The sequence below is a fragment of the Triplophysa rosa genome, linkage group LG3 (assembly GCF_024868665.1).
Source record: "Triplophysa rosa linkage group LG3, Trosa_1v2, whole genome shotgun sequence".
NCBI classification, from domain to species: domain Eukaryota; kingdom Metazoa; phylum Chordata; class Actinopteri; order Cypriniformes; family Nemacheilidae; genus Triplophysa; species Triplophysa rosa.
In genome coordinates this window covers 38,216-63,726 of record NC_079892.1, presented here as the reverse complement: position 1 = coordinate 63,726, position 25,511 = coordinate 38,216, and the positions used below count along the sequence as shown (strand labels likewise).

The 25,511-nt window shown below is 46.6% G+C and overlaps 1 protein-coding gene across 7 annotated transcripts in view; it reads left to right on the top strand.

Annotated features, from left to right (window-relative positions):
- The window catches only part of pamr1b (peptidase domain containing associated with muscle regeneration 1b), a 131,012-nt gene that overhangs the window by 94,047 nt on the left and 11,454 nt on the right, over window positions 1–25,511 (top strand). For all 7 annotated transcript variants that reach the window (XM_057330381.1, XM_057330380.1, XM_057330379.1 and 4 more), the window contains 2 exons: window positions 14,510–14,576; window positions 15,333–15,565. In XM_057330381.1, coding sequence (XP_057186364.1) covers window positions 14,510–14,576; window positions 15,333–15,565 — 300 coding nt within the window. The remainder of the gene's footprint in view (window positions 1–14,509; window positions 14,577–15,332; window positions 15,566–25,511) is intronic.

Below are 25,511 nucleotides of genomic sequence, written 5' to 3'. Positions count from 1 at the left end.
ATAAATTCCTATATGCAATATTAATTAAGTAAAACTTTAAGATTCTAAAGCAGCCCCCCCGGTCAGGCAGATAGTGCAAAAACAGTATGCAAACGGTGGCGAGGAACCCAAAACTCTAATCGAGAAAAAAAACCTCAGGAGAACCCAGGCCCAACCAGGGGATTCCAGTTCCCCTCTGGCAAAAGCTGCTGCCTCTGCACAAGCTCCAGAGAGCTTGCACAACAAGGCTAAATAAAATAAATAAACTTACTAATAAGGTAAATTATAGTTTAAGATTACCATTAATAATCTAATAGCATTTGAAATTTTGTGATGAAGACGTGTTAGGTGACTGCGTCCTTCTTTATCCAGCTCTATCATCTCAGCTCTTGTCAGGTTGCCGCTTCCCATTCTCCGCTCTACCATCAGGTCAGGCCATCAACTACATCCTGCTCGCTGTGGTAACCTTGGAACAATGAGACAAGACTTGGCTGAGAGTAGAGTACTGTTCTGCACTCTTTGATGCAACAAGTACATCAGTTGTGTTTTTGGTTCCGGTTGATCTAACTAATGCAGCCTAAACCCTCACAGGGTTTATATTATGGAAGAGTAGTGTATGCAAGATTAAAAAGATGCGTCTTTAGTCTAGATTTAAACTGGCAGAGTGTGTCTGCCTCCCGGAGAGTGCAGGGAAGACTATTCCAAAGTTTAGGCGCTAGATAGGAAAAGGATCTACCATCTGTCACGCCAGAAGGATGGGAGTCAAAAGCAGGGATCACAAAAATATCCTTTATTTGTAACAGAGAGCTGACTTAACAAAGAAGTAATCACAAACGGAACAGCAGTAGGACACAGGGGCACGAGCGCTCGGCCGGGAAATGCGAGAGAGAAAATAGGTTAATCAGATTGAACAACCCCGGAGGGTAAAAAGAGAAAATCCATTAGAACTACCCCGGAGGGGAAAAAATGGTAAGTCCACTAGAACAGCCCCGGAGGGGAAAAAATGGTAAATTCACTAGAACAACCCCGGAGGGGGAAAAAATAGTAAATCCACTAACAGTCCCGGAGGGAGAAGCTGGTAATCCGCCCGAACGCTCCCGGAGAGAGAAACTGGAAATCTGTCTTGGCTCTGCTTCATTTAGTCATGTTTTCCTTGGTCATGTAGCAGAGTCATGACAAAGCCTTTGGTTATGTGTGGAGAGAAACATATTATTGTCCTTTTGACAATAATATACGTTCTCTCCAGTGTCTCGTCTCTGTTCCCGCCATCTTGTTTCCTTGTTATCCTTCCCTGAGTGTTTTATTACCCACACCTGCCCTGTGTCGTTATCCCTCGTTTGTGTTCCCCTATAAATACCCTCTTGTTTCTTTGTCTTGTGTTCGTGGATTACGTTGTGTTTGGTGTGTTAGCTCTACGTCTCCCAAAACTGCAACTCTGTGAGTCTCTCGTCTTGTCCTGCCTTGTCTTTTGGATTATTATTTAACGTATTTGACTTCCTTGTACTTTGCTTTGACGTTTGGTCATGTTTAGTTTTGTTATTTTGTCCTGCTGTTTTTTGGCCCCCTCGTGGGAAGTTTTTGTTCTAGTTTTGTATTTTAGTTCGTTCTTGGTTTGACACCCCCTCGTGGGTTTTTCCTTTGTTTTGTTCATTTAATAAAAGTCTTTGTTAACCCCGTCATTGCCGCTGCCTGCATTTGGGTTCTCTCCTGCCACACACCCCCTGACAGAAATCCTCCCGAACGACCCCAGAGAGAGAATCCGGAAAATCCGCATGAGCAGCCCCAGAGAGAGAGGAAGAATTCCCGATGACTGATCTCACCAGAAAAGAGATGGATCCACCCGAGAGAAACTCCTACCGCCTTCAGCCAGAGATGGTAGCACAGTCGCCGGCGCACTGATCTGCGTGAAAGTGGATCACCAAGCAGGGTGCAAAAGAGAACTGGAGCCTGGACGAACAAAACTAATTAACCAAGAGAATACTGAACAAGGCAAGACAAGACAAGACTGGACTAGATAAACGCAAGACTGATCGTCGGAAGGTTAGAAGTCTAACGGACTGACGAGAAACATAGGAATACTGAAAGTATAAGAAGGGAGAGAGAGGAGATAGCGAGAGTGGAAACCAGTGTGGGGTGATTAGCGGGAGTAGAAACAGGAGTGCGGTCATGAGTGGATAACAAGGGGAGCGGAGCACCCTAAAGTAAAGACCGAGCACATGTAGAGCTGTCAAACGGGCTCCTCCATGTTCTTGGTGAGAAGAAACATAAACAAGACACATGAACCAACAGGTGCTCAGACCCGAGACCTGACAACCACCTGCACTTGATTTTGAAATTCTAGGTATTACCAACTGACAGGACGCCTGAGAGCGTAATGCACGTGAAGGACTGTAATACAAAAGGAGTTCATTCAAGTACTGAGGAGCTAAACCATGTAGGGCTTTATAGGTAATAAGCAAGATTTTAAAGTTAACGCGATGCTTTATAGGTAACCAGTGCAAGGTTGACAGAACCGGGCTAATATGTTCATACTTTTTTGTACGTGTAAGAACTCGAGCTGCCGCGTTTTGGACCAGTTGGAGTTTTTGTAATAAGCCTGCAGGGCAACCACCTAACAGTGCATTACAGTAGTCTAGCCTTGATGTCATGAATGCATGAATTAACTTCTCTGCATCTGACATTGACAGCATATGACGTAGTTTAGATATATTCTTAATATGGAAAAACGCAATTTTACAGGTGTTTGCGATGTGGCTCTCAAATGAAAGATTGCTATCGAATAGAACGCCAAGATTCTTTGCTGACGACGAGGGTTTTATGGAAAATCCGTCAATAGTTAAACAGTATTCTTTGTTGTTACTTATAGCAGTTTTCGGTCCAATAAGTAACACTTCTGTTTTGTCCGAGTTCAGTAATAAAAAGTTGTTACTCATCCAGTTTTTTATATCGACTATGCATTCCATTATTCGATGGAACTGCTGTGTTTCATGAGGCTTCGAGGAAATATAAAGTTGAGTATCATCAGCATAACACTGAAAGCTAACTCCGTGTCGCTTTATTATATCTCCTAGAGGTAGCATGTATAATGCGAAGAGCAGAGGCCCTAAGACTGAGCCCTGTGGTACACCGTACTGGACTTGCGATTTGCGTGACATCTCATTGTTTATTGCTACAAATTGAAGACGGTCGGATAAATAAGATTTAAACCATTTCAAAGATATTCCTTTAATGCCGACGTAATTTTCAAGTCTATGTAGAAGTGTGCTGTGGTCAATGGTATCGAATGCAGCACTAAGGTCTAGCAGCACCAATAACGAGATACAACCTCGGTCAGACGCCAATAGCAGATCATTTGTAACTCTGATCAAAGCAGTCTCTGTACTGTGACATGCTCTAAATCCAGACTGGAATTCTTCATTGATGTCATTCCTTTGGAGGAAGGAGCATAATTGTGTTGAAACTACTTTTTCCAGAACTTTAGATATGAAAGGTAGATTCGATATAGGCCTGTAGTTCCCTAGTTCTCTATGGTCGATTTGGGTTTTTTTGACAAGGGGCCTTATAACAGCCACTTTATATTCTTTAGGCACATGTCCTAATGTCAGAGATGAGTTAATAATACCAAGAAGAGAATCTATAATTTCTGGGAGCATCTCTTTCAGTAGATTTGTAGGTATAGGGTCTAGTATGCATGTTGTTGATTTAGATGATCTAATAATTTTAGACAGCTCATCTTGATCTACGGTATAAAATAATTACATTTTCTCCTTAAGGGCGCTGTAGTTAGTTTGTTCAGCGGGTTTCACTTCTGATTGCATTGTTATAATTTTTTCTCTAATATCTTGGATTTTATATGTGAAGTAGTTCATAAATTCATCACTGCTATGCTGATATACAGGATCAGAAGTCACTGACGATTTATTTTTTGTTAATTTAGCCACTGTGTTAAATAAAAACCTAGGGTTTTGCTGGTTTTCTTTTATTAGTGATGAAAAGTAGGCGGATCGAGAAGTTTTTAGGGCTTTCCTGTATTTTCGAATACTATTCTTCCATGCTGGACGAAATACCTCTAATTTAGTTTTCTTAAAGTTGCGCTCCATTTTTCGGGCCGCTTTCTTTAGAGCCTGAGTGTGTTCATTATACCACAGTGTGGGGCTGCCATTTTTAATCTTCTTTAAACGTAGAGGAGCAACTGTGTCTAGCGTTACCGAGAAGGTGGAATTAAAAATTTCAGTGGTAATGTCAAGATCTTCAACGTTATTTCTCATGCTAGCAATTTGAGACAATTCGGGCAGATTATCGAGAAACGCATTTTTGGTAGTTGAAGTTATTGTTCTACCATATTTGTAACAATGAGTTTTATTTGCATCCGTAGGCCAGTGAAGCAAACATAATACCAGATAATGATCCGAAATGTCTTCACTCTGCTGAAGGATTTTAACATCGTCTACATTTATACCGTAAAACAGTATTAAATCTAAAGCATGATTACGAAGGTGAGTGGGTCCTGACACATGTTGACTAACGCCCATGGAGTTAAGAGTGTCTTTGAAAGCCATTCCTAAGGCATCTGTATCTTTATATACATGGATGTTAAAGTCACCAACAACAAGGAGTCTATCTGCGGCCAGTACTAGTTCTGATAAGAACCCACCAAATTCTTTAATAAAATCTGTGTGGTGCCCTGGAGGCCTATATACAATAGCTATAATACATTTTAAAAGTGTTTTATCGTTACTATTAGGTGTTGAAACATGAAGAACCATGACTTCAAAAGAATTATATATAGAGTTCGACTTCTGGGAAATGTTAAAAGAGTTATTGTAAAGTGCTGCGACCTCCCCCTCTGCCTTTTAGACGAGGCTTGTGTTTATAATAATAATCTTGTGGGACAGATTCATTTAAAGTAATATAATCATCTGGTTTTAGCCATGTTTCTGTAAAACAGAGCATGTCTATTTTATGATCTGTTATCATATCTTTAACAAAAAGTGCTTTATTAGAGAGAGATCTAATATTTAGCAATCCGAGTCGTAACAGTTTATTATCTGTATTTTGTTCATGTGTAGTTTGTTTAGCGTTTATTAAATTACTTTCAAGAGGTTTACTCATTATTTTATGTTTGCTAATCCGGGGGACAGACACAGTCTCTATTTTGTGATGTTTGGGAGAACGGATTACTACATGTTGTACATTTTGTGTATTCTGCGACGTGAGACGGCAAGCAGACAGTTGGTTAAGCCATACTGTCTGCTCCCTGACCTGGGCCCCAGCGAGTCAAGGACTACGACCCTGCCGCCCGCTACGGCAAGCAGCGAGGGTGATATGAGGATTACTGTGAGCGCTAATCTGTCAGCCACTGGCTCACGGACCGTTCGCACCTCGTCTCGTTCGTCTGATCGTTTCCCAGGAGACGGTCCCACCGTCTTGTTCCTCAAACACGTATTCAGACACGATGCGTTATGATGAGATGTCTCTTGCAGCATCGGGGGGTGACGTACTGCCATCCGACACCGACGATTCCTTGGGCTCCCTCCCTCGATCCGTATATTGCTGGCCATCGAACCACCCCCCGCGGGGGCGATGAAGCAGATCAAACCCCTAGTCCCACAGTCTCAGTTCCTGGGAGCTTGGCAGCTTCCCAGGCCATCAGGCTGGCTAGGGAGGATGATCCGTCTCGGCTACGCGATCCAGTTCACCAGACACTCTCCCAAGTTTCAGGGCATCCTCTCTACCTCAGTCAGAGGTGGGGATGCGCCCGTGCTTTGGGCCGAGGTTACCACCCTTCTCGTGAAGGGAGCGATCGAGCCCGTCCTACCAGCCGAGATGTTCAATGGGTTTTACAGCCCGTACGTCATTGTCCCAAGAAAGGCGGGGGGCTGCGCCGCATCCTAGATCTGCGTGCCCTGAACAAGCACCTACACAAGCTGCCATTCAGGAGGATCGCACAGAAGCGCATCCTGACGTCTGACAGATGTCAGGACTGGTTCATGGCAATCGACCTGAAGGATGTGTACTTTCATGTCTCGATCCTCCCTCGACATCGGCCGTTCCTACGGTTCGCTTTCGAGGGGCGGGCATATCAGTACAGGGTCCTCCCCTTCGGTCTGTCCCTGTCTCCACGAAGATCGTGGAAGCCGCCCTCCTTCCCCTCAGGGAAAGAGGTGTGCGGTTACTGAACTATCTCAACGACTGGCTCATCTTGGCACACTCGCGTGTGTACACACAGATCTGTTGTGTACACACAGGGACCTGGTGCTCCGGCACCTAGATCGGTTGGGGCTACAGGTCAACTGGGAAAAGAGCAAGCTCTCTCCCGTGCAGAGCATCCTCTTTCTCGGTTTGGAACTCGACTCGGTCTCCATGACAGCGCGACTGACTACAGAGCGCGCCCAGTCACTGTTGAACTGCCTGAAGGTTCTCAGGCAGTCAGCGGTCCCCCTGAAACAATTTCAGAGCCTCCTGGCATACATGGCATCCTCGGCGGTGGTGGTCCCCCTCGGGTTGATGCACATGTGACCGCTCCAACACTGGCTACAGAGTCGGTTCCTTGGAGAGCGTGGCACACCGGCAGCAGGTGTATGGTCATCACGCCTGTCTGCCGACACACCCTGACCCCCTGGTCTTCCATGACCTTTTTGCGGACAGGAGTCCCCCTAGGGCAGGTGTCAAGGCATGTCGTGGTGATGACGGATGCCTCCCTGCAGGGTTGGGGTGCCGTGTGCAACGGGCACGCAGTGTCGGGGCATTGGACGGGCCCCCGCCTGCGTTGGCATATCAACTGCCTAGAGTTGTGGGCTGTGCTACTTGCACTGAGGAAGTTACAACCTCTCCTGCGGGGCAAGCACGTGCTGGTCCGGACAGAAAGCACAGCTGCCATGGCGTATATCAATCGTCAGGGTGGCGTTCGCTCATGGCAGCTAACACGACTCGCTCCTTTGGAGTCAGCAGGTGATCAGCTCCCTGCGAGCCACACACATCCCAGGCGTCCTGAACCAGACAGCCGACGCGCTCTCTCGTCAGTCGACACCTCGTGGAGAGTGGCGACTCCAACCCCGCGCAGTCCAGCTCATTTGGGAGCAGTTCGGCCAGGCACAGGTGGACCTGTTGCCTCCCCGGACTCCACCAATTGTCCGCTTTGGTACTCCCTGACCGAGGCACCCCTCAGCATGGATACCCTAGCACACAGCTGGCCGCGGGGCAAGCGGAAGTACGCCTTCCCCCCAGTGAGCTTCATTGCACAGGTCTTGTGCAAGGCCAGGGAAGAGGAGCATCAAGTGGTACTAGTTGTGCCCTATTTGCCCAACCGGACTTGGTTCTCGGAGCTAATGCTCTTGACAACAACTCCCCCCTGGCCGATCCCCCTGTTGAAGGACCTGCTTTCCCAGGGGAAGGGCATGTTACGGCATCCCAGGCAGACCCTTGGAACTTCCATGTCTGGACGGGACGAGGAGATCCTGAGTGGCCTACCCCCTGCGTGCTCGTTGCTCGATCGGGAATGTGCTGTCCCTTCCTGGAGAGTAACCTCTCCCCCCTCCACACTGGGAGTGTATGTAGCTGCTGTGGCCGCTCATCACAACCCAGTTGCTGGGAAGCCTCTGGGACAGCACGACCTGGTCATTAGGTTCCTAAAGGGCATGAGAAGGCGACCGCCTCAAACGCGCTCCGTACCCTCTTGCGACCTAGGTGGCGGGCCTCAAGAGCCCCCCCCCCTCGAGCCCTTCGGAGCTGCCGCTCTTTCTCACCTCACGATAAAGACGGCTCTCCTGATGCCGCTCACCTCCAAGAGGGTAGGGGACCTGCAAGCACCCTCCGTGTCCACAGATTGCCTAGAACTCGGGCCCGGTGTTTCTCACGTTATCCTGAGCCCCTGGCCTGGCTACGTGCCCAAGGTTCCCACCACTCTCCCGATAGACCAGGTGGTGAACCTGCAGGCGCTCCCCACTGGGGAGGAAGACCCAACCTATCCATGTTGTGTCCAGTACGCGCACTGTGCCTCTACTTGAACTGCACGCAGAGCCCAGAAGCTCTGAGCAGCTCTTTGTCTGTAGGCACACTCCTCATGGGCACTGGTTCAGGGCGCCTCTCTAGCAGACATCTGCAGAGCTGCAGGTTGGGCTATGCCCAACAACTCCGTGAGGTTCTAATACTTACGCTCGGAACCGGTGTCAGCCCGCGTCCTGCAGGGCAATGTGTAGGACCGGCAGCCGGTAGGGCGTACGCCTGCGAAAGCCCTTCCCTCTTCCTCTAAGGGGATCAGCGGCTATTACGCCTCCCCTCTTTCCCCCACTGGGTAAAGAACAGGCATTTTATCCATCACTAGCACCTTCCTCGGGGCAGGCTGGGCAGAGCAGCCCTGCCCCCATAGGCCGGGGAACAGTTGAGTTATCTCCCACATAGCTCTAACCGGACCTAGTGCTCCAGACGTGGTAACCCCCCCCCTCCGTGGGCTGTTCCATCTGATGTATCCTCATGAATGGTTCCCACCTCGGCAACCCATGACCTCCCTAGGTGGACTCCCACCTTGCGGTTAACTCCTGCAGTCTGCACATTTTCCCATGAGTTCTTCCCTGATGGTGAGACCATGTGGTGTCTCCACTAATTCCTCCCTACGGTAGGTAGTGGTCTCTGCAGTGTTTTTCCCCCAGGGGGGGAATAATGCTTACCCAGTGGCCCTTACGGTGCCGGGCGGCTTCTCGCTGGTTAGAGAACTAGGCCTCCGCCCGTGACGGCCGATGGCAGGGGCTTCCCATCTTTTCACAAAAGCTCTGTGTACCTCTCCACTGGATGGTCACAATATCGTGTTAGCGCCTACGTCTGACTTGCCCAGGCCAGTCAACGTCGCTCCGCTAGAGATTGTGACGCGGCTCAGCCCTGTGGCGTCTTCCATAGGAACCCCATTCTGTCGGTTCGACACAACGTCGAGAGACCGACAGAAAGGGAACGTCTTGGTTACGGATGTAACCTCAGTTCCCTGATGGAGGGATGAGACGTTGTGTCCTTTATGCCACAACACTGGCCGCCCACCGCAGCGGTCGGGGGGATGCTCTCAGGCTCCTCAGACCAAACGGTGAATGAATGAGCACGCCGGCTTCCCTCTTCCCGGACATCCGGGGAGGAGTCCGACATGCAAATTTCATTCGCCAATTTTCATTGGCCTTTTCAAAATACTCAGAAGATGATAGGTTCTCAAGACGAACCCCATTCTGTCGGTTCGACACAATGTCTCGTTCCCTCCATCAGGGAACTGAGGTTACATCCGTAACCAAGACGTTACATCCGTAACCAAGATGTTTTACACCCACGTGGGTTTTTGTTTTGTTTAATATTTATTAAAGTTTGTGTTAACCTCTTACCCGCTGTCTGCACTTGGGTCCTCTGTCCGTGTCTCACCTCCCGTTCTTGACATATTTTTATGTATTTAGTGTATGTTGTGTGTTATGTATTGTATGTAGTAGCGGTGTCATGATGTCCAAGACAAATTTCCCTAGTATGGGACAATAAAAGTATATTCTATTCTACTCTATTGTATTCTATAGACTTGTCCCTCCAATATTTTGAATTTAGACTTCGATACCAAGCTCAACCGCTAGATGTCAATGTACCATACGGTTTCTTTAAATGTGACCAAAATACAGGACTCATTCAACAAATGTATTATTTATTATTATTTAATAAATTAAACATACAACAAAATTTAACAAATAGTTTATTTAATATGTTTATTATTATACAACAAAATAATAATGTAAATTAGTATGAACACAAATGAAATAAAATATAAATAGTTATATTATTAGACTCTAGCCAAACACTGACCGGAAGTTAACTGCAGTCTTGGCGCGCGTGTCCAATGAAACGGTCTATATCCCCCGTCCCATGTAGTTCATCTGAATTGATATTTATCTTAAATCAACAAATTACAAAATAATTATAGAATTTTAACTGCTGTTTTTGCATTTAACATTTAATTTATTTCAATTATTATTTTGTATTCATTTTAAGGATATATTAACTATATATACTATACTATATATATATAACTACAAAAAAATTGGGTGCCAAGAAACTTTTCAATTGTGAAAACACTAGAAGCTTTATTCTCTATACATGTCTCCTGTGCCCAGTTGGTGCTTCAAGTATGGTTTAGGTTCTTTTTTTGTTAACTATTCTATTCAAGATCGCGCCGCGGATGGCTGCCTCGGTTTGGAGTGCTCTAGTACTTATGTCTTTTTTGTTTGTTTTTCCTGTTTTAAGCTACTCTTCTTTAATCACTTTTACCAGGGACGAATTGCTTAACATTAAGCAATGCCCTTCTATCAATCTTTTCCCTAATTTTGAAAATTCAGACGTCTTACTGGACATTTTACTCGGAGGAGCGGCAGCTCTGTACAAACGCTCTAAAAGACGCAAGCGGGGAAAGCGAGCGGGTGCGCTCGTCAGACTCCGACGACGCGGATTTAGGACCCCGCTGCCGAGTATACACCTGGCGAATGTCCGCTCCCTTACCAACAAAACGGACGAAATACTCTTACTCACCAGGACAAACAAAGATTTTTCCAACTCCGCTGCGCTGTGTTTCACAGAAACATGGCTCAATGACACCATACCGGACAGCGCGTTACATCTGCCGGGTTTTCAGCTGTTCAGAGCGGATCGCATTGCCGAGTCAACAGGGAAGACACGTGGTGGTGGATTATGTTTTTATATAAACGAAGGTTGGTGCAGAGATATAACAACACTGAAGAAGATGTGCTTTTCGTACTTAGAAGCGTTCTCTATCAACTGCAAACCTTTTTATTCGCCACGCGAGTTTTCCTCATTTATTCTCGTGAATGTTTACATTCCTCCACATGCTTGTGCGAGCGCGGCGCTGCAACAGCTGGCGGATTACATCACTGACACGGAGCAGCAACACCCGGATTCTCTTATTATTATTATTGGGGACTTTAACAGAGCAAACCTCTCCCGTGAGCTGCCAAAATACAGGCAGCATATCACATGCCCCACCAGAGACAGCAACATTCTGGATCACTGTTACACCACAATACGGGATGCATACCACTCTGTTCCCAGAGCAGCTCTGGGTCTCTCTGATCATTGCCTGGTTCATCTTCTTCCGACCTACAGACAGAAGCTTAAATCTGCCAAGCCTGTAGCAAGAACAGCAAAGAGATGGAGCAGCGAAACAGAGCGGGCCTTACAAGCCTGTTTCGACTGCACGGATTGGAGTGTCTTTGAAGCTGCAGCCACTGATCTGGATGAGTTAACTGACACAGTGACATCCTACATCAGCTTCTGTGAGGACATGTGTATTCCCACCAGGACTCGCTTAACATACAACAATGACAAACCATGGTTTACAATGAAACTGAGACAGCTTCGTCAGGCCAAAGAAGATGCTTACAGAAGTGGGGACAAAGTCTTGTATAATCAGGCCAAAAACACACTGACAAAGGAGATAAGAGCAGCTAAGAGAAGCTACTCTGAAAAGCTGAAGAACCAGTTTTCAGCCAACGACCCTGCATCGGTGTGGAAAGGCCTGAAAGACATTACCAACTACAAGCCATCATCCCCTCAGTCTATGGGTAATCAACGACTGGCTGACGACCTGAACGACTTCTATTGTCGTTTTGAAATGCAGAGTCTCACCCTTCACACCCGCCCTGACCCTATCTCTGCTATACCATTAACACCTCCTCTTGACATTCAACCTGCACTTAAGATCTGCGAAGAGGATGTTTGCCAGCTTTTCCGCAAACAAAAGATCAGAAAAGCACCAGGCCCAGACAATGTCTCACCCTCCTGCCTGAAAGTCTGTGCGGAGCAGCTGTCGCCCATCTTCACTAATATTTTTAACAGATCTTTGGAGCAGTGTGAAGTCCCTTCATGCTTCAAACGCTCCACCATCATCCCTGTACAGAAGAAACCCAAAATATCTGGACTTAATGACTACAGGCCTGTTGCTTTAACATCTGTGGTCATGAAGTCATTTGAGAGACTTGTACTGGCCCACCTGAAGGACATCACCAGACCACTTCTTGATCCCCTCCAGTTTGCTTACCGAGCAAACAGGTCTGTGGACGATGCAGTAAACATGGGACTGCATTACATCCTACAACACCTAGACAGACCAGGGACTTACGTCAGGATCCTGTTTGTAGACTTCAGCTCGGCCTTCAACACCATAATCCCAGACCTCCTCCTGCCCAAGCTTACCCAGCTCTCTGTGCCAACCTCTACCTGTCAGTGGATTATTAACTTCCTGTCGAACAGGCAGCAGCTAGTGAGGTTGGGAAAATTTAAATCCAGCACATGTACCATCAGCACCGGAGCTCCTCAAGGATGTGTTCTTTCTCCACTGCTATATTCACTCTACACAAACGAATGCACCTCTACAGACCCTTCTGTCAAACTCCTGAAGTTTGCAGATGACACCACAGTCATTGGCCTTATTCAAGATGGTGATGAATCTGCCTACAGAAAGGAGGTTGCTCAGCTGGCTGCCTGGTGTAGTCAAAACAACCTAGAGCTGAATGCATTCAAGACAGTGGAGATGATAGTGGATTTCAGAAGGAACCCTCCATCACTTCCTCCCCTCACCATCCTGGACAGCACTGTGGATACTGTGGAGTCATTCAGGTTCCTGGGCTCCACCATCTCTCAGGACCTGAAGTGGGAGTCCCACATAGACTCCATTGTAAAGAAGGCCCAGCAGAGGTTATACTTCCTCCGTCAATTGAGGAAGTTCAACCTACCACAGGAGCTACTGACCCAGTTCTACTCAGTGGTCATCGAATCTGTTCTGTGCACTTCAATTACTGTTTGGTATGGCTCGGCCACCAAATCAGACCTACGAAGACTACAACGGACAGTTCGTAGTGCTGAGAAAATTATTGGTGCTCCTCTGCCCACACTTCAGGACCTGTACGATTCCAGAGTGAAAAACAGGGCAAGAAAAATCATCATTGACTCCACACACCCAGCACACAAACTCTTTGATCTGCTGCCCTCTGGCCGGCGCTTTAGAGCACCAAACACCAGGACTTCCAGACACAGAAGCAGCTTCTTCCCCCAGGCAATCTCCCTCCTAAACAGATAACTGCTCCTTAAGAGCAATATTCCACTTCCACTACTCCTATAGTGTGCACTATAGTGCCTTATTATATCTACATCTTATGTATACATGTATATAACACTACCTCTACTTACTAAATTATCCATTTGCACAAGTGTACATACAATCTGTTAATATGTTTATTCTACTATATACTACCCTGTACAATGTCTCTTATATGTTATTATCCCCCATTTATTGTAAAATAGTCTTTATTTTATATATGCACAATTTAGAATCTTTTAGACTGTAAATCGTATTATATTGTATTGTCATTGTGTTGAATGTCTGTACTAGAAGCTTCCAACACCAAAGAAAATTCCTTGTGTGTGCAAGCACACTTGGCAATAAAGCTCTACTGATTCTGATTCTGATTCTGATTCTGATTCTGATTCTATTCAAAGATAATGTCAATTTCTTTCATTTAATACATGTTTTCTTTTGTAAGTTATGTTGTGGAATAAAAGCTATGCATGGCATTACGGTTGCATCTTTGCTTCCTTATTTTGCAAAATCTAAATCGTAACAAAATACATACAGTATAGGTTGAATGCAACAAGTCGCTTAAAAGCACCTGTCAAATGCATAAATGTTAATGTAAAGCTAGATGAATGTGAACATGTAGACCGTGTATTCAAGGTTAAACGTTGCATGTAATGTGGTCAACTTAAAACAGTAACTTTGGTCTGCAAAGCATGATCAAGCATTCTTGAATTATAAGCGGCATAAACTACTGTTAGCTAATTTGAGGCGGCTAATAATCTTAGATATTATGGATATGGCATTCACGTAGGCAAGCAATCAAGTGAAAACATCAGAAAATATCTTATCAGAACTTTTACCCAGGATGTTTGTTTTTGAGTTTGCTGCTGCCAACTCGGTCTGACTTGCAGCATTGACTGTGTTTCTTCGGCTCTCACTAAATCCTTGTTGTTTCGAGTCTTACGATACCCTAACCCACACCCTAAACCTAACCATGTAGACTACCTATGGTCCTTGAACGTGCCAAAAGAAAAAAAACACGCCAGCGTGATGTCGTCTGACTTGAAACAAGTATTTAGTGAGAGCCGTGGTTTCTTCATTCAGATGAAGCCTCTGCCACCGGCAGCCATGGCAAAGCACTTACGAATGGCTGCCACGCATGCGCACAATAGCCAAGAGCATAAAGTCAATACTACCTGCTTGTTAATCTGTGAAATCGACATGTCCTGCATTTTTGGGCTAATGTTTCATTTTTTTCTAAAGTAAAAAATATATTTTGATAGTTTGACAGCTGATAGGTTTGGGGGGCTAAGATGACAGACAGGGTAGCTGAAACCCACCTAAAAAGGGTCTAGAACCACCCCTGGTTTTTAGAAACTTGAAATATTGTACTGATAAATTAAGCCGTTTTGTGTGTATTTTCACTTACAGCCTGTCGAGAGCCCAAGGTGTCTGTACTGGTCAAACAGAGAGTTCTGCCTTCACAAATCCCGTCCAGGTCTAAACAACTACACTATTCCACAGCATACAAGCAGTCTTTTTTAAAAGGAACATAAATAAATAAATTCTCTCATGATATTCTCACTCTCATGTCTTCCCAGAAAAAGTTTACCTTTCTTTAGATAAATACAAACAAATCTCATTAGTAAATTATTACAGAATATTCCATTTTGTTTGAGCCATTCCTTTAACATCTATTCTATGCACTCTAATACACAGTAAATATGCAAAAGAATAATACTGCTTTGGTAAATTATTCAGGTAAATTTGTTTAATGGTTAACACTTCACAATAAAGTTATATTTGTTAACAATTAGTAATGCGTTATCTAAAATGAACTAACAATGTAACAACCTATACATAATTTATTAATCTTAAATCATGTTAATTTCAGCATTTACTAATACATTTTTTAAATCAAAACTTGCAATGGTTAGCATTGGTAAATGTACCATTTACTAACATGAAAAAAAGTATTGACATTAACAAGGATTAATAAATGCTGAAAACTATAATGCTCATTGGTTATTCATGTTAGTTAATGCATTTACCAATGTTAACATATACCTAAATAAAAAAAAAGTATTGTAAAGTGTTACCATTTTTTTGTGCATGTCTTTTTATTTTGTTTTGAGTCTGTAATTCTACCATTCGTTTTGAATCAGAATTTTCAAGTAATGGAGGGGTTGAATTTGTATATGACGTAATTTCTCTGTTTGTCCAATATAAATCCAATTTTCTTTCTGTTTCTCAGGAAAACAGCTGTACATAAGTTTTACTCATCTTCTGGGGTCACCAATTTCCTAAACGAAGTACGACCAACCCAAAGCCCCGTGAGCCTGCCATCACTCCCACATGGGTTTCACCATCTCTACACACACATTGAGTATGAATGTATGTCACCATACTACAAGCGCTCTGGAAGTGCACGCCGAACCTGTCTGAGGACGGGAAAGTGGAGTGGCCGCCATGTCTCCTGTTCACCAGGTGAAAACACATTGCAGGAGAGTTAATAGGATAGTTCACCAATAACTGTCATAATTTACTCACCCTCATGTTGACACAAACCCTTTTACACACAAAATATTTTTTTCAAGTAATGTAGAAAAAAGACATTCATTCGATTTTAAAAAAAAGGCATTACCCTATTATAAAGGGAGTCTGCATGACGTTACACTGTCAAATATCATTTTTTCTAAATCAATGAACCATGGTTGGGCACTGACGTCTTTATTAAAGTTGTTGGTGTGTCCTGCGGTGTGAGTAGAGGCCAATTCTTGAGGCACAAGGTCAACCACAGGTGTCACATGAAAACTGGCTGGATGTTGATATTTTAAGAATGTGGGACTTACGGCGTTTTTGTTTTTCGACTGCCATTGTAATCCGGCTAGACTGAAGTATTGGATGGCAGTGTAGCACTGTGCTCGGCAAAACGGCCTATCTGCAACCAGCTTCTTTGGTTTCATGTTACAAAATTTCAAGTTGGAGCCTGCGTAGGTTGAAAACACTGCCATCGCGGAACAGAATTCGAATCCCCATGTCACAGTCCTTGAAAGCCATGGATAGCATCATGGAAAAAAGATGCTGAATAAGAGTGAGGCAAGGACACAGCCCTGTTTAGGACAAATAGAGATGCCAAATGGATCGGACAGCTCGCCATCATCCAGCACCTGCCCAAACCTGCCATCGTGAAATGAACAGACATATTTACACATTTCTCTGGGAAGCCAATCGTATGAAATATAAGCCTGAGCCCGGTGCAAGAGTCGAAACCTTTTGTGAAGTCAATATAGAGATCATATATGTCATGAGAAAAGCACAGAGACGGCCCAGATGCGGTGAAAACCAAACTTTACTATCACACGTCAGTCAAGGTACTGAATAGACCCGACCGCGAGCGTTTCAGCCCGCGGTGGTACGAAGTGAACACAGTCCGTGGATGCTGCTGCAGCGACCCGGCTCGCGGTGGTGAGAAGTGATGATCCCGGAGGGAGAAGAGCACGGCAGCGAGGACGGAGGATAGGAACCCAGAGAAGGTGAGCCGATTTGAAAGCTGAGGTTCCTCACTCAGCCCGAATGCCGTGTCGGGAATCCGGAAGTGGAATCCAGTGAGGAAGAAGATCGCCGAACCTCCGGGGAACCACTGGTAATAGATGACAGCAGATGAACTAGAGGCCCACGGGAGCTGCTGGGATGCAGGGAAGTATCGAGGTGACAGACTAGGTAAGCAGAACTTGAAACAAGACAAAACTGTGACTAGACTAAGATAGGAACTTCATCAGACGTGCCGCGGCAACGTCTGGGTCAGTCTGAACTGGCTACCAAGAGCAACGGTCAGACAACGGACGAGAGACAGAGGGAATATATATGGGAAACATAACGAGATGAAAGGATAGTCAGGTGCGGGGTAATTACCGGGAACGAATGCTTAATGAGTAATAAGGAAGCAGGCGTGTGGGTGTGGAGTGGAAAATCACCAGTGCGGGGAATACTAGGGAGACACGGGGCGGGGGAAGATGCTCAGACACCGAGCACGAGATCAGCCACCGGCTAGCCATGTGCTTGACAAACAACAACACAACCCATGTGCAGAAAACACCCCAACCAGACCAAGACCGTGACAATATAAGAGGTCACAGTGTTGCTCTCTGCACTTCCCTTGAAACTGCCTTGCAGTAAACACCATGTCCATAGTCCCATAGCCTGCACGAAAGCCACACAGACTTTCTGAGATTTCATAAACATGTTGCTGGTTTAGCAGAATACGTGCCAATATTTAGCCTACAATGGTTATCACAGCAGGCTCTGTTCCTCCTGCACTACTGCACTTATAAATGTAAACAATCAGTGCATCTTTGAAATCTTGAGGCACTGCTTTTTCTTTTCATATTTTACTGAATAATGCACTGAGTGCAAGAAAAAAATCTTGTCCGCCTTCCTTAAATACCTCTCTTGCTATTCCATCAGAACCCGGAGCTCTGCTAGATCTGTTTGATGGCGCATACAGTTTCTTCCTGTGATGGAATATTGTCCAAGTCGCTAAGCACTGATTCATCAAATGCAGCTGGCTGGTTCAGTACCATTTGAAAATGATCGACCCGGTGTCTGAGAATGTCAGCTTTATCAGAGAGCAGTGTTCCGTCAGTGGCACTTAGAGGTATAGAGCTGGCTCCTGTGGGCCCATAGAGTGCCTTTAGGCTGTGATAGAAGACCTTCATATCATATTGGTTCACAGCAAACTGAAGTTCCTCAGCTTTTGACTGCCACCATCCATTCTTTATTTTATGTAGGCGGGTTTGTGCTGCATTTCTTGCCATATGCAAGTGATGGATTTATTGTTGATCCACTTAAAGTGAGCTGCATGAATGGTGTTCAGCAGAGCTTGCGCTTCAACGTCTTGGTCGTCAAACCAAGTGCAGTCTTTCCCCTAGGTTGATGGCTTTGGGGGGAGAGGGTGTGGGGGGTTGGGGGGGGTTGGGTTGGTGTGGCTGCGGTCTCTAAATTTTCTTGCGGCGGAGGTCCGGAGAATACTTTTTTATATAAATAATATTTAATCAATTAATCTAATGTTTTATGTTTTATTCTGGAAGCCACAGTCTGTATGAAACATAGAAGGCCTGGTAACTGAGAAAATGTGTTGTAGGCTCTGGTGCTGAAGTGAAGTCCTAGTGGTCTATTTTAATATTTAAAAAAAACAACTGACAACAAAATGTAATAACTGATATGAATATATCATGAGCAGGAGTACTTACAAAGTAAGTATAAACTAAATAAAAACGTAGCAAATTGTGTCATTATTAACTTAATTTAAGTGAACTAATATTCAAATATTCTTTTTTATGATCTCAAACATTAGAATATGAAATTATTGAAAAATGCCCATCCCTAGACCTTATGGTTTATAATCTTGCACAAACCTACATAACAATCAGTAAACTGACTGACAGCTAAAAATACTTTATTAGGCTACTGCTGCATTTTCGTTTACTTAAGCGGTACAGTAAAAGTGTCCATTTATTTACCTGCTCTTGGTGTCTGCAGGTCTTTATATGTAACGCGTCTTTGGCGGGAGAAGCAGCGCTCACGGAGCGGAAAGGGGTCAAATGAAGTGCGTTTGGCGCTAAATAAAGATATTAGAAGATATAGCGGCAAAATATAATCAACATAAATGTCCCTGAGTGCGCGTGATGTATACAGCTCAGTTCCCTTTCTGTCAGTCTCTCGACGTTGTGTCGAACCGACAGATGGGGTTCGTCCTTGAGAACCAATCACTTCCGACTTCTTAGAAAAGGCCAATGAAAATTGGCGAATGAAATTTGCATGCCGGGCTCTGCCCCCGGATATCCGGGTATAAAAGGGAGACGGCATGCCTCATTCATTCACCTTTTGTTCTTCGGAGCCTTCGCTCATGATCAACAGAGTTCGCTACAAGACTGCCGGCTCTACGACGTGGTGCAGCGGACTGTCCCTTCCTGCAGCAACTTCCCCTGGGTGTCTCGGCGGTTCCAGAAGTGTTCGAGTTTTTTTCTCTGAAAGAGCAAATTTCTCCAGCGTGGCATGTCCCGCTGTTCTCGTGGGTGCAACACACTGATCGAGGAGGGGGGCGGACACGATGTCTGCTTCCAGTACGCTGGGGCAGATGTTGTGGATACGTCCTGCCCGCACTGCGGGCGGCTGACGATTCAGACGTTGCGTCACGGGTGGCTGTGTTCCCACGGGACTCAGCCACCACCTCGTCTGCTTCCCGTTCCGTGACGGCAGGACTACGGCCCTGCCGCCCGCTACGGCGAGCAGCGAGGGTGATATGAGGATTACTGTGAGCGCTAATCCGTCAGCCACTGGCTCGCGGACCGTTCGCACCTCGCCTTGCTCATCTGACCGTTCCCCATAAGACGGTCCGCCGTCTTATTCCTCAATCACGTATCAGACACGGTACGTGGTGATGAGCTGTCTGTTGCAGCATCGGAGGGTGACATACTGGCATCAGACTCCGACGATTCCTTGAAGCTCCCTCCCTTGGGGGGACGAGATCAGGAAGAAGCGGATGTCGTAATGTCAGCCATGCTTTCCCGGGCCGCCGGCATTGGGTTGCGGTGCACCGCACTGCCTCTCCTAACACTCGCGGCAGGATACATGGTACACCGGGCTTGAGAGCGGCTCAAAGCCGCACTCGCCACCAGTGCCGTGTTCCCCCGGAAGTGCATGAGAAACCTAGGAGGACCTGGAACGCCCTCTTCAGCGCATACACGTCAACTAGTTCCATCACCCTTTCTTCCCTCGATGGTGGGGCAGCTAGAGGATACGTCGATGTCCTCAGGGGCTCGACCTAGACTCCCGTCCAAAGCACGTAGGTTTTTCGGCATCTGAGGTGTCGAGAGCTTACTCTGCTGCAGGCCAAGCTGTCCCCTCTCTCCATGCTATGGCCTTCCTGCAGGCCAATGCGCGGAGAGAGCTCCACGAGGGTAAGACCGACCCAGCGCTTATGCAGGAACTCCGCGTCTTCACCGACCTCGCTCTCGGGCAAACAAAGTGATCGCGCGGGCCCTGGGTCGGACGATGTCCACACTTGTGGTCCAGGAGAGACACCTCTGGCTGAACCTTGCACAGGTGAGTAACTCTGAGAAAGTCCGCTTTCTCGATGCACCCATCTCGCAAGGGGAGGCTGTTTGGTGATACTGTCGAGTTCGACAGTTAGGGAGCAGACAGAGGATATAACGTATATCCTCCCCAGCCGCGACTCGACCGCCCTCTGGCCGCCGAGATCCCGTGCACCGTCTGCTTCCCAGCAGCCCTGGTCCTCTTCGAGACATCAAAGAGGAGACCACCACCCCACCAGCAGCTGCGGCGAAAGCCAATGCGGCCCTCATGGGAAGACCCCAGGGAGTTTGCGAATACCTTTCTAAAAGTTTTCTCCCTCTCTGGGCATTTATCACAGCGCTCTCACCCTCTACACGACGGTGTTCGGCAACTCGACGTTGCAGCAAGACCCAATGTCAAGGATAATCATCAGCCTAAGCACTCTCATTCTATGGTGCATTGTGCTACATCTTCGCCAGACAGGTAAAACTGCAAAGCCGATCTCCTCCCCGGGGGTCCCCCCCACGGAGAGGGATCCATACTGCCAGCCATCGAACCACCCACAGGAGGTCGATGAAGCAGAACGTACCCCTAGCCTCCCTGTCGGTCTCTGGGAGCCTGACAAGAGCTTCCCAAACCGTCATGGTGACTACGGGATACGGTCCGTCTCGGCTACGCGATCCAACTCCCCAGACGCCCGCCAAGTTTCTGGGCATCCTCTTAACCTCAGCAGAGGCAAGGATGCCCCGTGCTTCGGGCTGAGGTCGCCACCCCTCTGGTTAGGAAGCGATCGTGCTCGTCCCTCTAGCCGAGATGTTCAACGGGCAGCCCGTACTTCATCGTCCCCAAAAGAGCGGGGGTCGCTAGATCTGCGTACCCTGAACAGGCACCTACTCAAGCTGCCGTTCAGGATGCTCACGCAGAAGCGCATCCTTGCATCTGTCAGATGTCAAGATGGATTCATGGCAATCGACCTGAAGGATGCTTACTCTCATGTCTCATTCTCCCTCGTCATCGCCCGTTCCTACTGTTCGCTTTCGAGGGTCAGGCATATTAGAAGATCGTGGAAGCCGTCCTCACTCTCCTCTGGGAGAGAGGTGTGCGGGTACTAAACTATCTCGATGACTGGCTCATTTGACACACTCTTGAGATCTGTTATGTACACACAGGGACCTAGTGCTTCGGCACCTAGATCGATTGGGACCACAGGTCAACCGAAAAGGAGCAAGCTCTCCTCTGTTCAGAGCATACTCTTTTTTGGTATGGAACTCAATTCTGTCTCCATTCAGCGCGACTGCGCTCAGTCAGTGTTAAACTGCCTGGAATATTTCAAGCAGTCAGCGGGAGGAGGCTCCTGGGTACATGGCATCCTCGACGGTGGTGATACCCCTCAGGTTGATGCACATGAGACCGCTCCAACACTGGCTACAGAGTCGAGTTCCCTGGAGAGCGTGGCACACCGGCAGCAGGCGGATGGTGATTACGCTTTTCTGCCGACGCACCCTAACCCCTTGGTCTTCAATGACCTTTTCTACGGACGGGGGTCCCTCTCGGGCAGGCGAGACGCGTCAGGGTCGACAGACGCCTCCCTGCAGGGTTGGGGTGCCGTGTGCAATGGGCACGCAGTGTCGGGTGATGGACGGGCCCCCGCTTGCACAGGCATATCAATTGCCTAGAGTTGTTGGATGTGCTACCCGCACTGAAGGGGTTACAACCTCTCGTGCAGAGCAAGCACGTGCTGGTCCGGTCGGACTGCACAACTGCCGTAGCATTTTTAATCGCCAGGGTTGCGTTCGCTTATGGCAGCTTATGGCCTCCTGCTGTGAAGTCCGCAGGGCCACACATATCCCAGGTGACCTGAACCAGACAGCCGATGTGCTTTCTCGTCAGCTGACGCCTCGCGGAGAGTGGCGACTCCACCCCTGCGTAGCCAGTAGTGTTGTTTTTGGCAGCCTGTTTTAATTTTAGTTTTAGTCTAGTCTTTGTGTCAAGCTGTCATTTTAGTTTTTATTAGTTTTAGTCACGTTCATACCCTTTTTAGTCTAGTCAAGTTTCAGTCGACTAAAAGTCTGAGCATTTTAGTCTTATTTTAGTCAGAATTATCCATGACTATTTTCGTCTAGTTTTAGTCGACGAAAACTGATGACATTTTAGTCTAGTTTTAGTCAATGAAAATTGTATTTTAGTCTATTTTTAGTAATGCAATTCTATTTAACCCAGTCAGTATGGTATAAGTACCTAGTAGTATAGACGAAACCAAAATTTTATTTTAGCCAAACCCATTTCAAACAAGGTTATCTTATTATATTATTGTTACCTTATAGACTCAAGAATACATCCATTCTAGACACGGAAGACGTCTGATTTGAATTTACAGCCATCGGTAGGGGTGGGAATCTCTAGGCCATGCGATTCGATTAAGATTCAGAGGGCTGCGATGCGATGATAAAACGATTCTCGATGCATCTTTTTCCTATACAAATTTTCTTTTTCTTGCTGTGTGACTATTAAAATCAAAGAATTTGTCATAACCCAGACCGATTTTACTTCCAATATCCTTTATTAATAAAACAAATGGAAGTGATTTCGCAAGTCAACTGGAAGGTTACATTTGCCAGCATTGCAAAGAACCAACAGGAAAAGAGTGACTGCCCTCAGTGCCCTGTAGTAGCATACATAATTCAGTAAATTAATGCAGACTATTTTGCACATAGTACTGGAGCTAGAGAGGTGTAAAGTTATTATAGTTCACTGAAGTATTTTTTGTCTGAGTGTTCACTTTAACGGGACTTTTATTTTGACGGGTCTTTGGGAAGACGCTTGAGTTATTGTGTTTGCCGATAGCTTCACTCAAACAGTAAAACGCTCGTAAAATAAACTCTCAGAGCAACTCTGGAGATGAAGTTCTTGTGTTCACATCCTCATACAGTGCAGACGCAGATAAATCCTCGACCATCACTCGTGTTGTATGTTAAACTGTGCACATAATTCACTCAGACATGCAGAAAAGACAGACGATATTTAAATAACAGGATTCCGCTCCGCATCTAGGTTAAAGCATCAGACGAAATAACGTTATAACATTTCGTCTCGTCTCGTTTTGGTCATCGAAAATGAAGAGACATTTTAGCATAGTTTTTATTTTGTAAACCACATTTAGTCTCGTTTTTATTCGTTAATAACATTGCATTATACATTTAATTATAGTCATCGTCACATGACCAGCATTTACGTTGCGGCTCATCTCGTTTTCGTCACGTGATAAAGGTTCGTTGACGACCATATTTCGTCATAATTTTCGTTGACGAAAGCAACACTAGTAGCCAGCTCATTGGGGACAGTCCGGGCGGGCTCAGGTAGACCCCTTCGCCTCCCTGGACACCACCCATTGCCGCTAAGGTACTCCCTGCCTCGGCACGGAGGCTCTAGCGCACAGCTGGCCACGGGACAAGCGGAAGTACGTCTTTCCCCCAGTGAGCCTCATTGCACAGACCCTGTGCAAGGTCAGGGAAGAGGAGCATCAAGTGTACTAGTTGCGCCATACTGGCCCAACCGGACTTGGTTCTCGGAGCTAATGCTCTTGACGACAGCTCCCCCCTGGCCGATTCCCTTGACGAAAGACCTGCTTTCCCAAGGGAAATTTACGTTATGGAACGTTATGGCATCACGGGCTAGACCTCTGGAACCTCCATGTCTGGCCCCTGGACGGAACGAGGATATCCTGAGTGGCCTAACCCCTGCGGCGGTTAAGACCACTACTCAGGCTAGGGCACTGGCCACTAGGTGACGATACGCCTATAGTGGTGCCTCTTCTCATCCTGGTGCTCTTCTCGAAAAGAAGACCCGCGGAGTTGCTTGATCAAGTGGGTGCGGTCCTTCCAGAGACTCGAGAATAATCTCTCCCCTTCCACACTGAACGTGTATGTAGCCGCTGTTGCCGCTCATCACGACCCAGTTGCTGGTAGTCTCTAGGACAGCAAAACCTGATCATTTGGTTCCTAAGGGGCGCGGGAAGGCTACCACCTCAACCACGCTCCGTACCCTCTTACGACCTTGATGCGGTCCTGGAGCCCCTCGGAGAACGCTCAAGAGGGTAGCGGACCTACAAGCATTCTCCGTGTCCACAGATTGCCTAGAACTCGGGCCCTCTCCTTGCTGGTCTTGCTGCAAAGGCTATAAAACCACTACAGCTGCTTTAGAACACAGTAGCACGCCTCGTCTTCCAACAGCCCAAAAGGGCTCATGTGACACCCCTCTTCATCTCTCTCCACTGGCCACCGTTTGAAGTCCGTATCAGATTCAAGTCACTAATGCTTGCCTACAGGACTATTACTGTGTCCGCAGAGCGCCTAGAGTTGGTAGTTTGCTGCCCCTTGCTGCCTATGCGTGGCGCGACATCCAAAAGAAGCCAAAACGTCTCGCTCGCCGCCCTTCTTTTTTTTTTCTCTCTCTCACGGCCTTGGTTCCCCCTAGAGGAGCCGGGCGTCCTTCGTGACCTTGCTCGTTCGTGCTTAGGGGAGGTTTCTGTCAGAAAGATGTCGGATACCCGAGCCAACGCGCGAGGGGGTTTGCGGGCCCATAGAGAACCACTAGAGGCAGGGAGATGTATGTAAAATAAGAAAAAATATTTAATTTCACTTCCCGACCAAGCCCTATCGGTATGACGTCGAGAGTTACGTGATGCAACTTTCTGTAATGTTTCGGGCTCCTGGGACCTCCGCGGCCCGTACGGGAGCCTCTGACACCTGCAACATATCCTATTTCTCTCATAGGTGGCTATCGTACGATGACCCCGGAACGGCCAGGGAGTTTTCAAGTGACCCAGATTCAAATTCTATAGCTCCTTGCGGCCCCCTCATTCGGTTCCCAGAGTTTGAAGTCGGTACGGCCTCGTTATGTAATATATTGCACGTTTTAGGGACGTTGTGGGCCATTTATTTTTCTGGAATATTTTTTTTGATTTTTTTTAGAGCTCTTGCCGTACAGCGAGGGGCATGGGCTTCGAATATGTGATGCAAGAGGGTGTGACGAACTAGCATTCGAAGCCCCAAGGTTTTTGTACAAAAATAAAGCAGAATATTGCTTAAAATGCTGGTCAGAGATTTATTTCTGTGAAAAGTGCATTTGTATAACACGTGAGCATTTTGACAGCCTGAAGTGTGCAACATACCAATACGGGGCGCTTCTAGGTTACATATCTGTAGGTTTGTCACAAGAAAATGGGTTTACAGTTTGAAAAATTGACCTTTACAGCATTGTCAACCATTCGCCTACACGGCTACTATCAAATAAGTTATGACTGGGACTTCCGGTGGTTCACAGGAAGTCCCAGTCGTAACTTATTTGACAGTCAGTC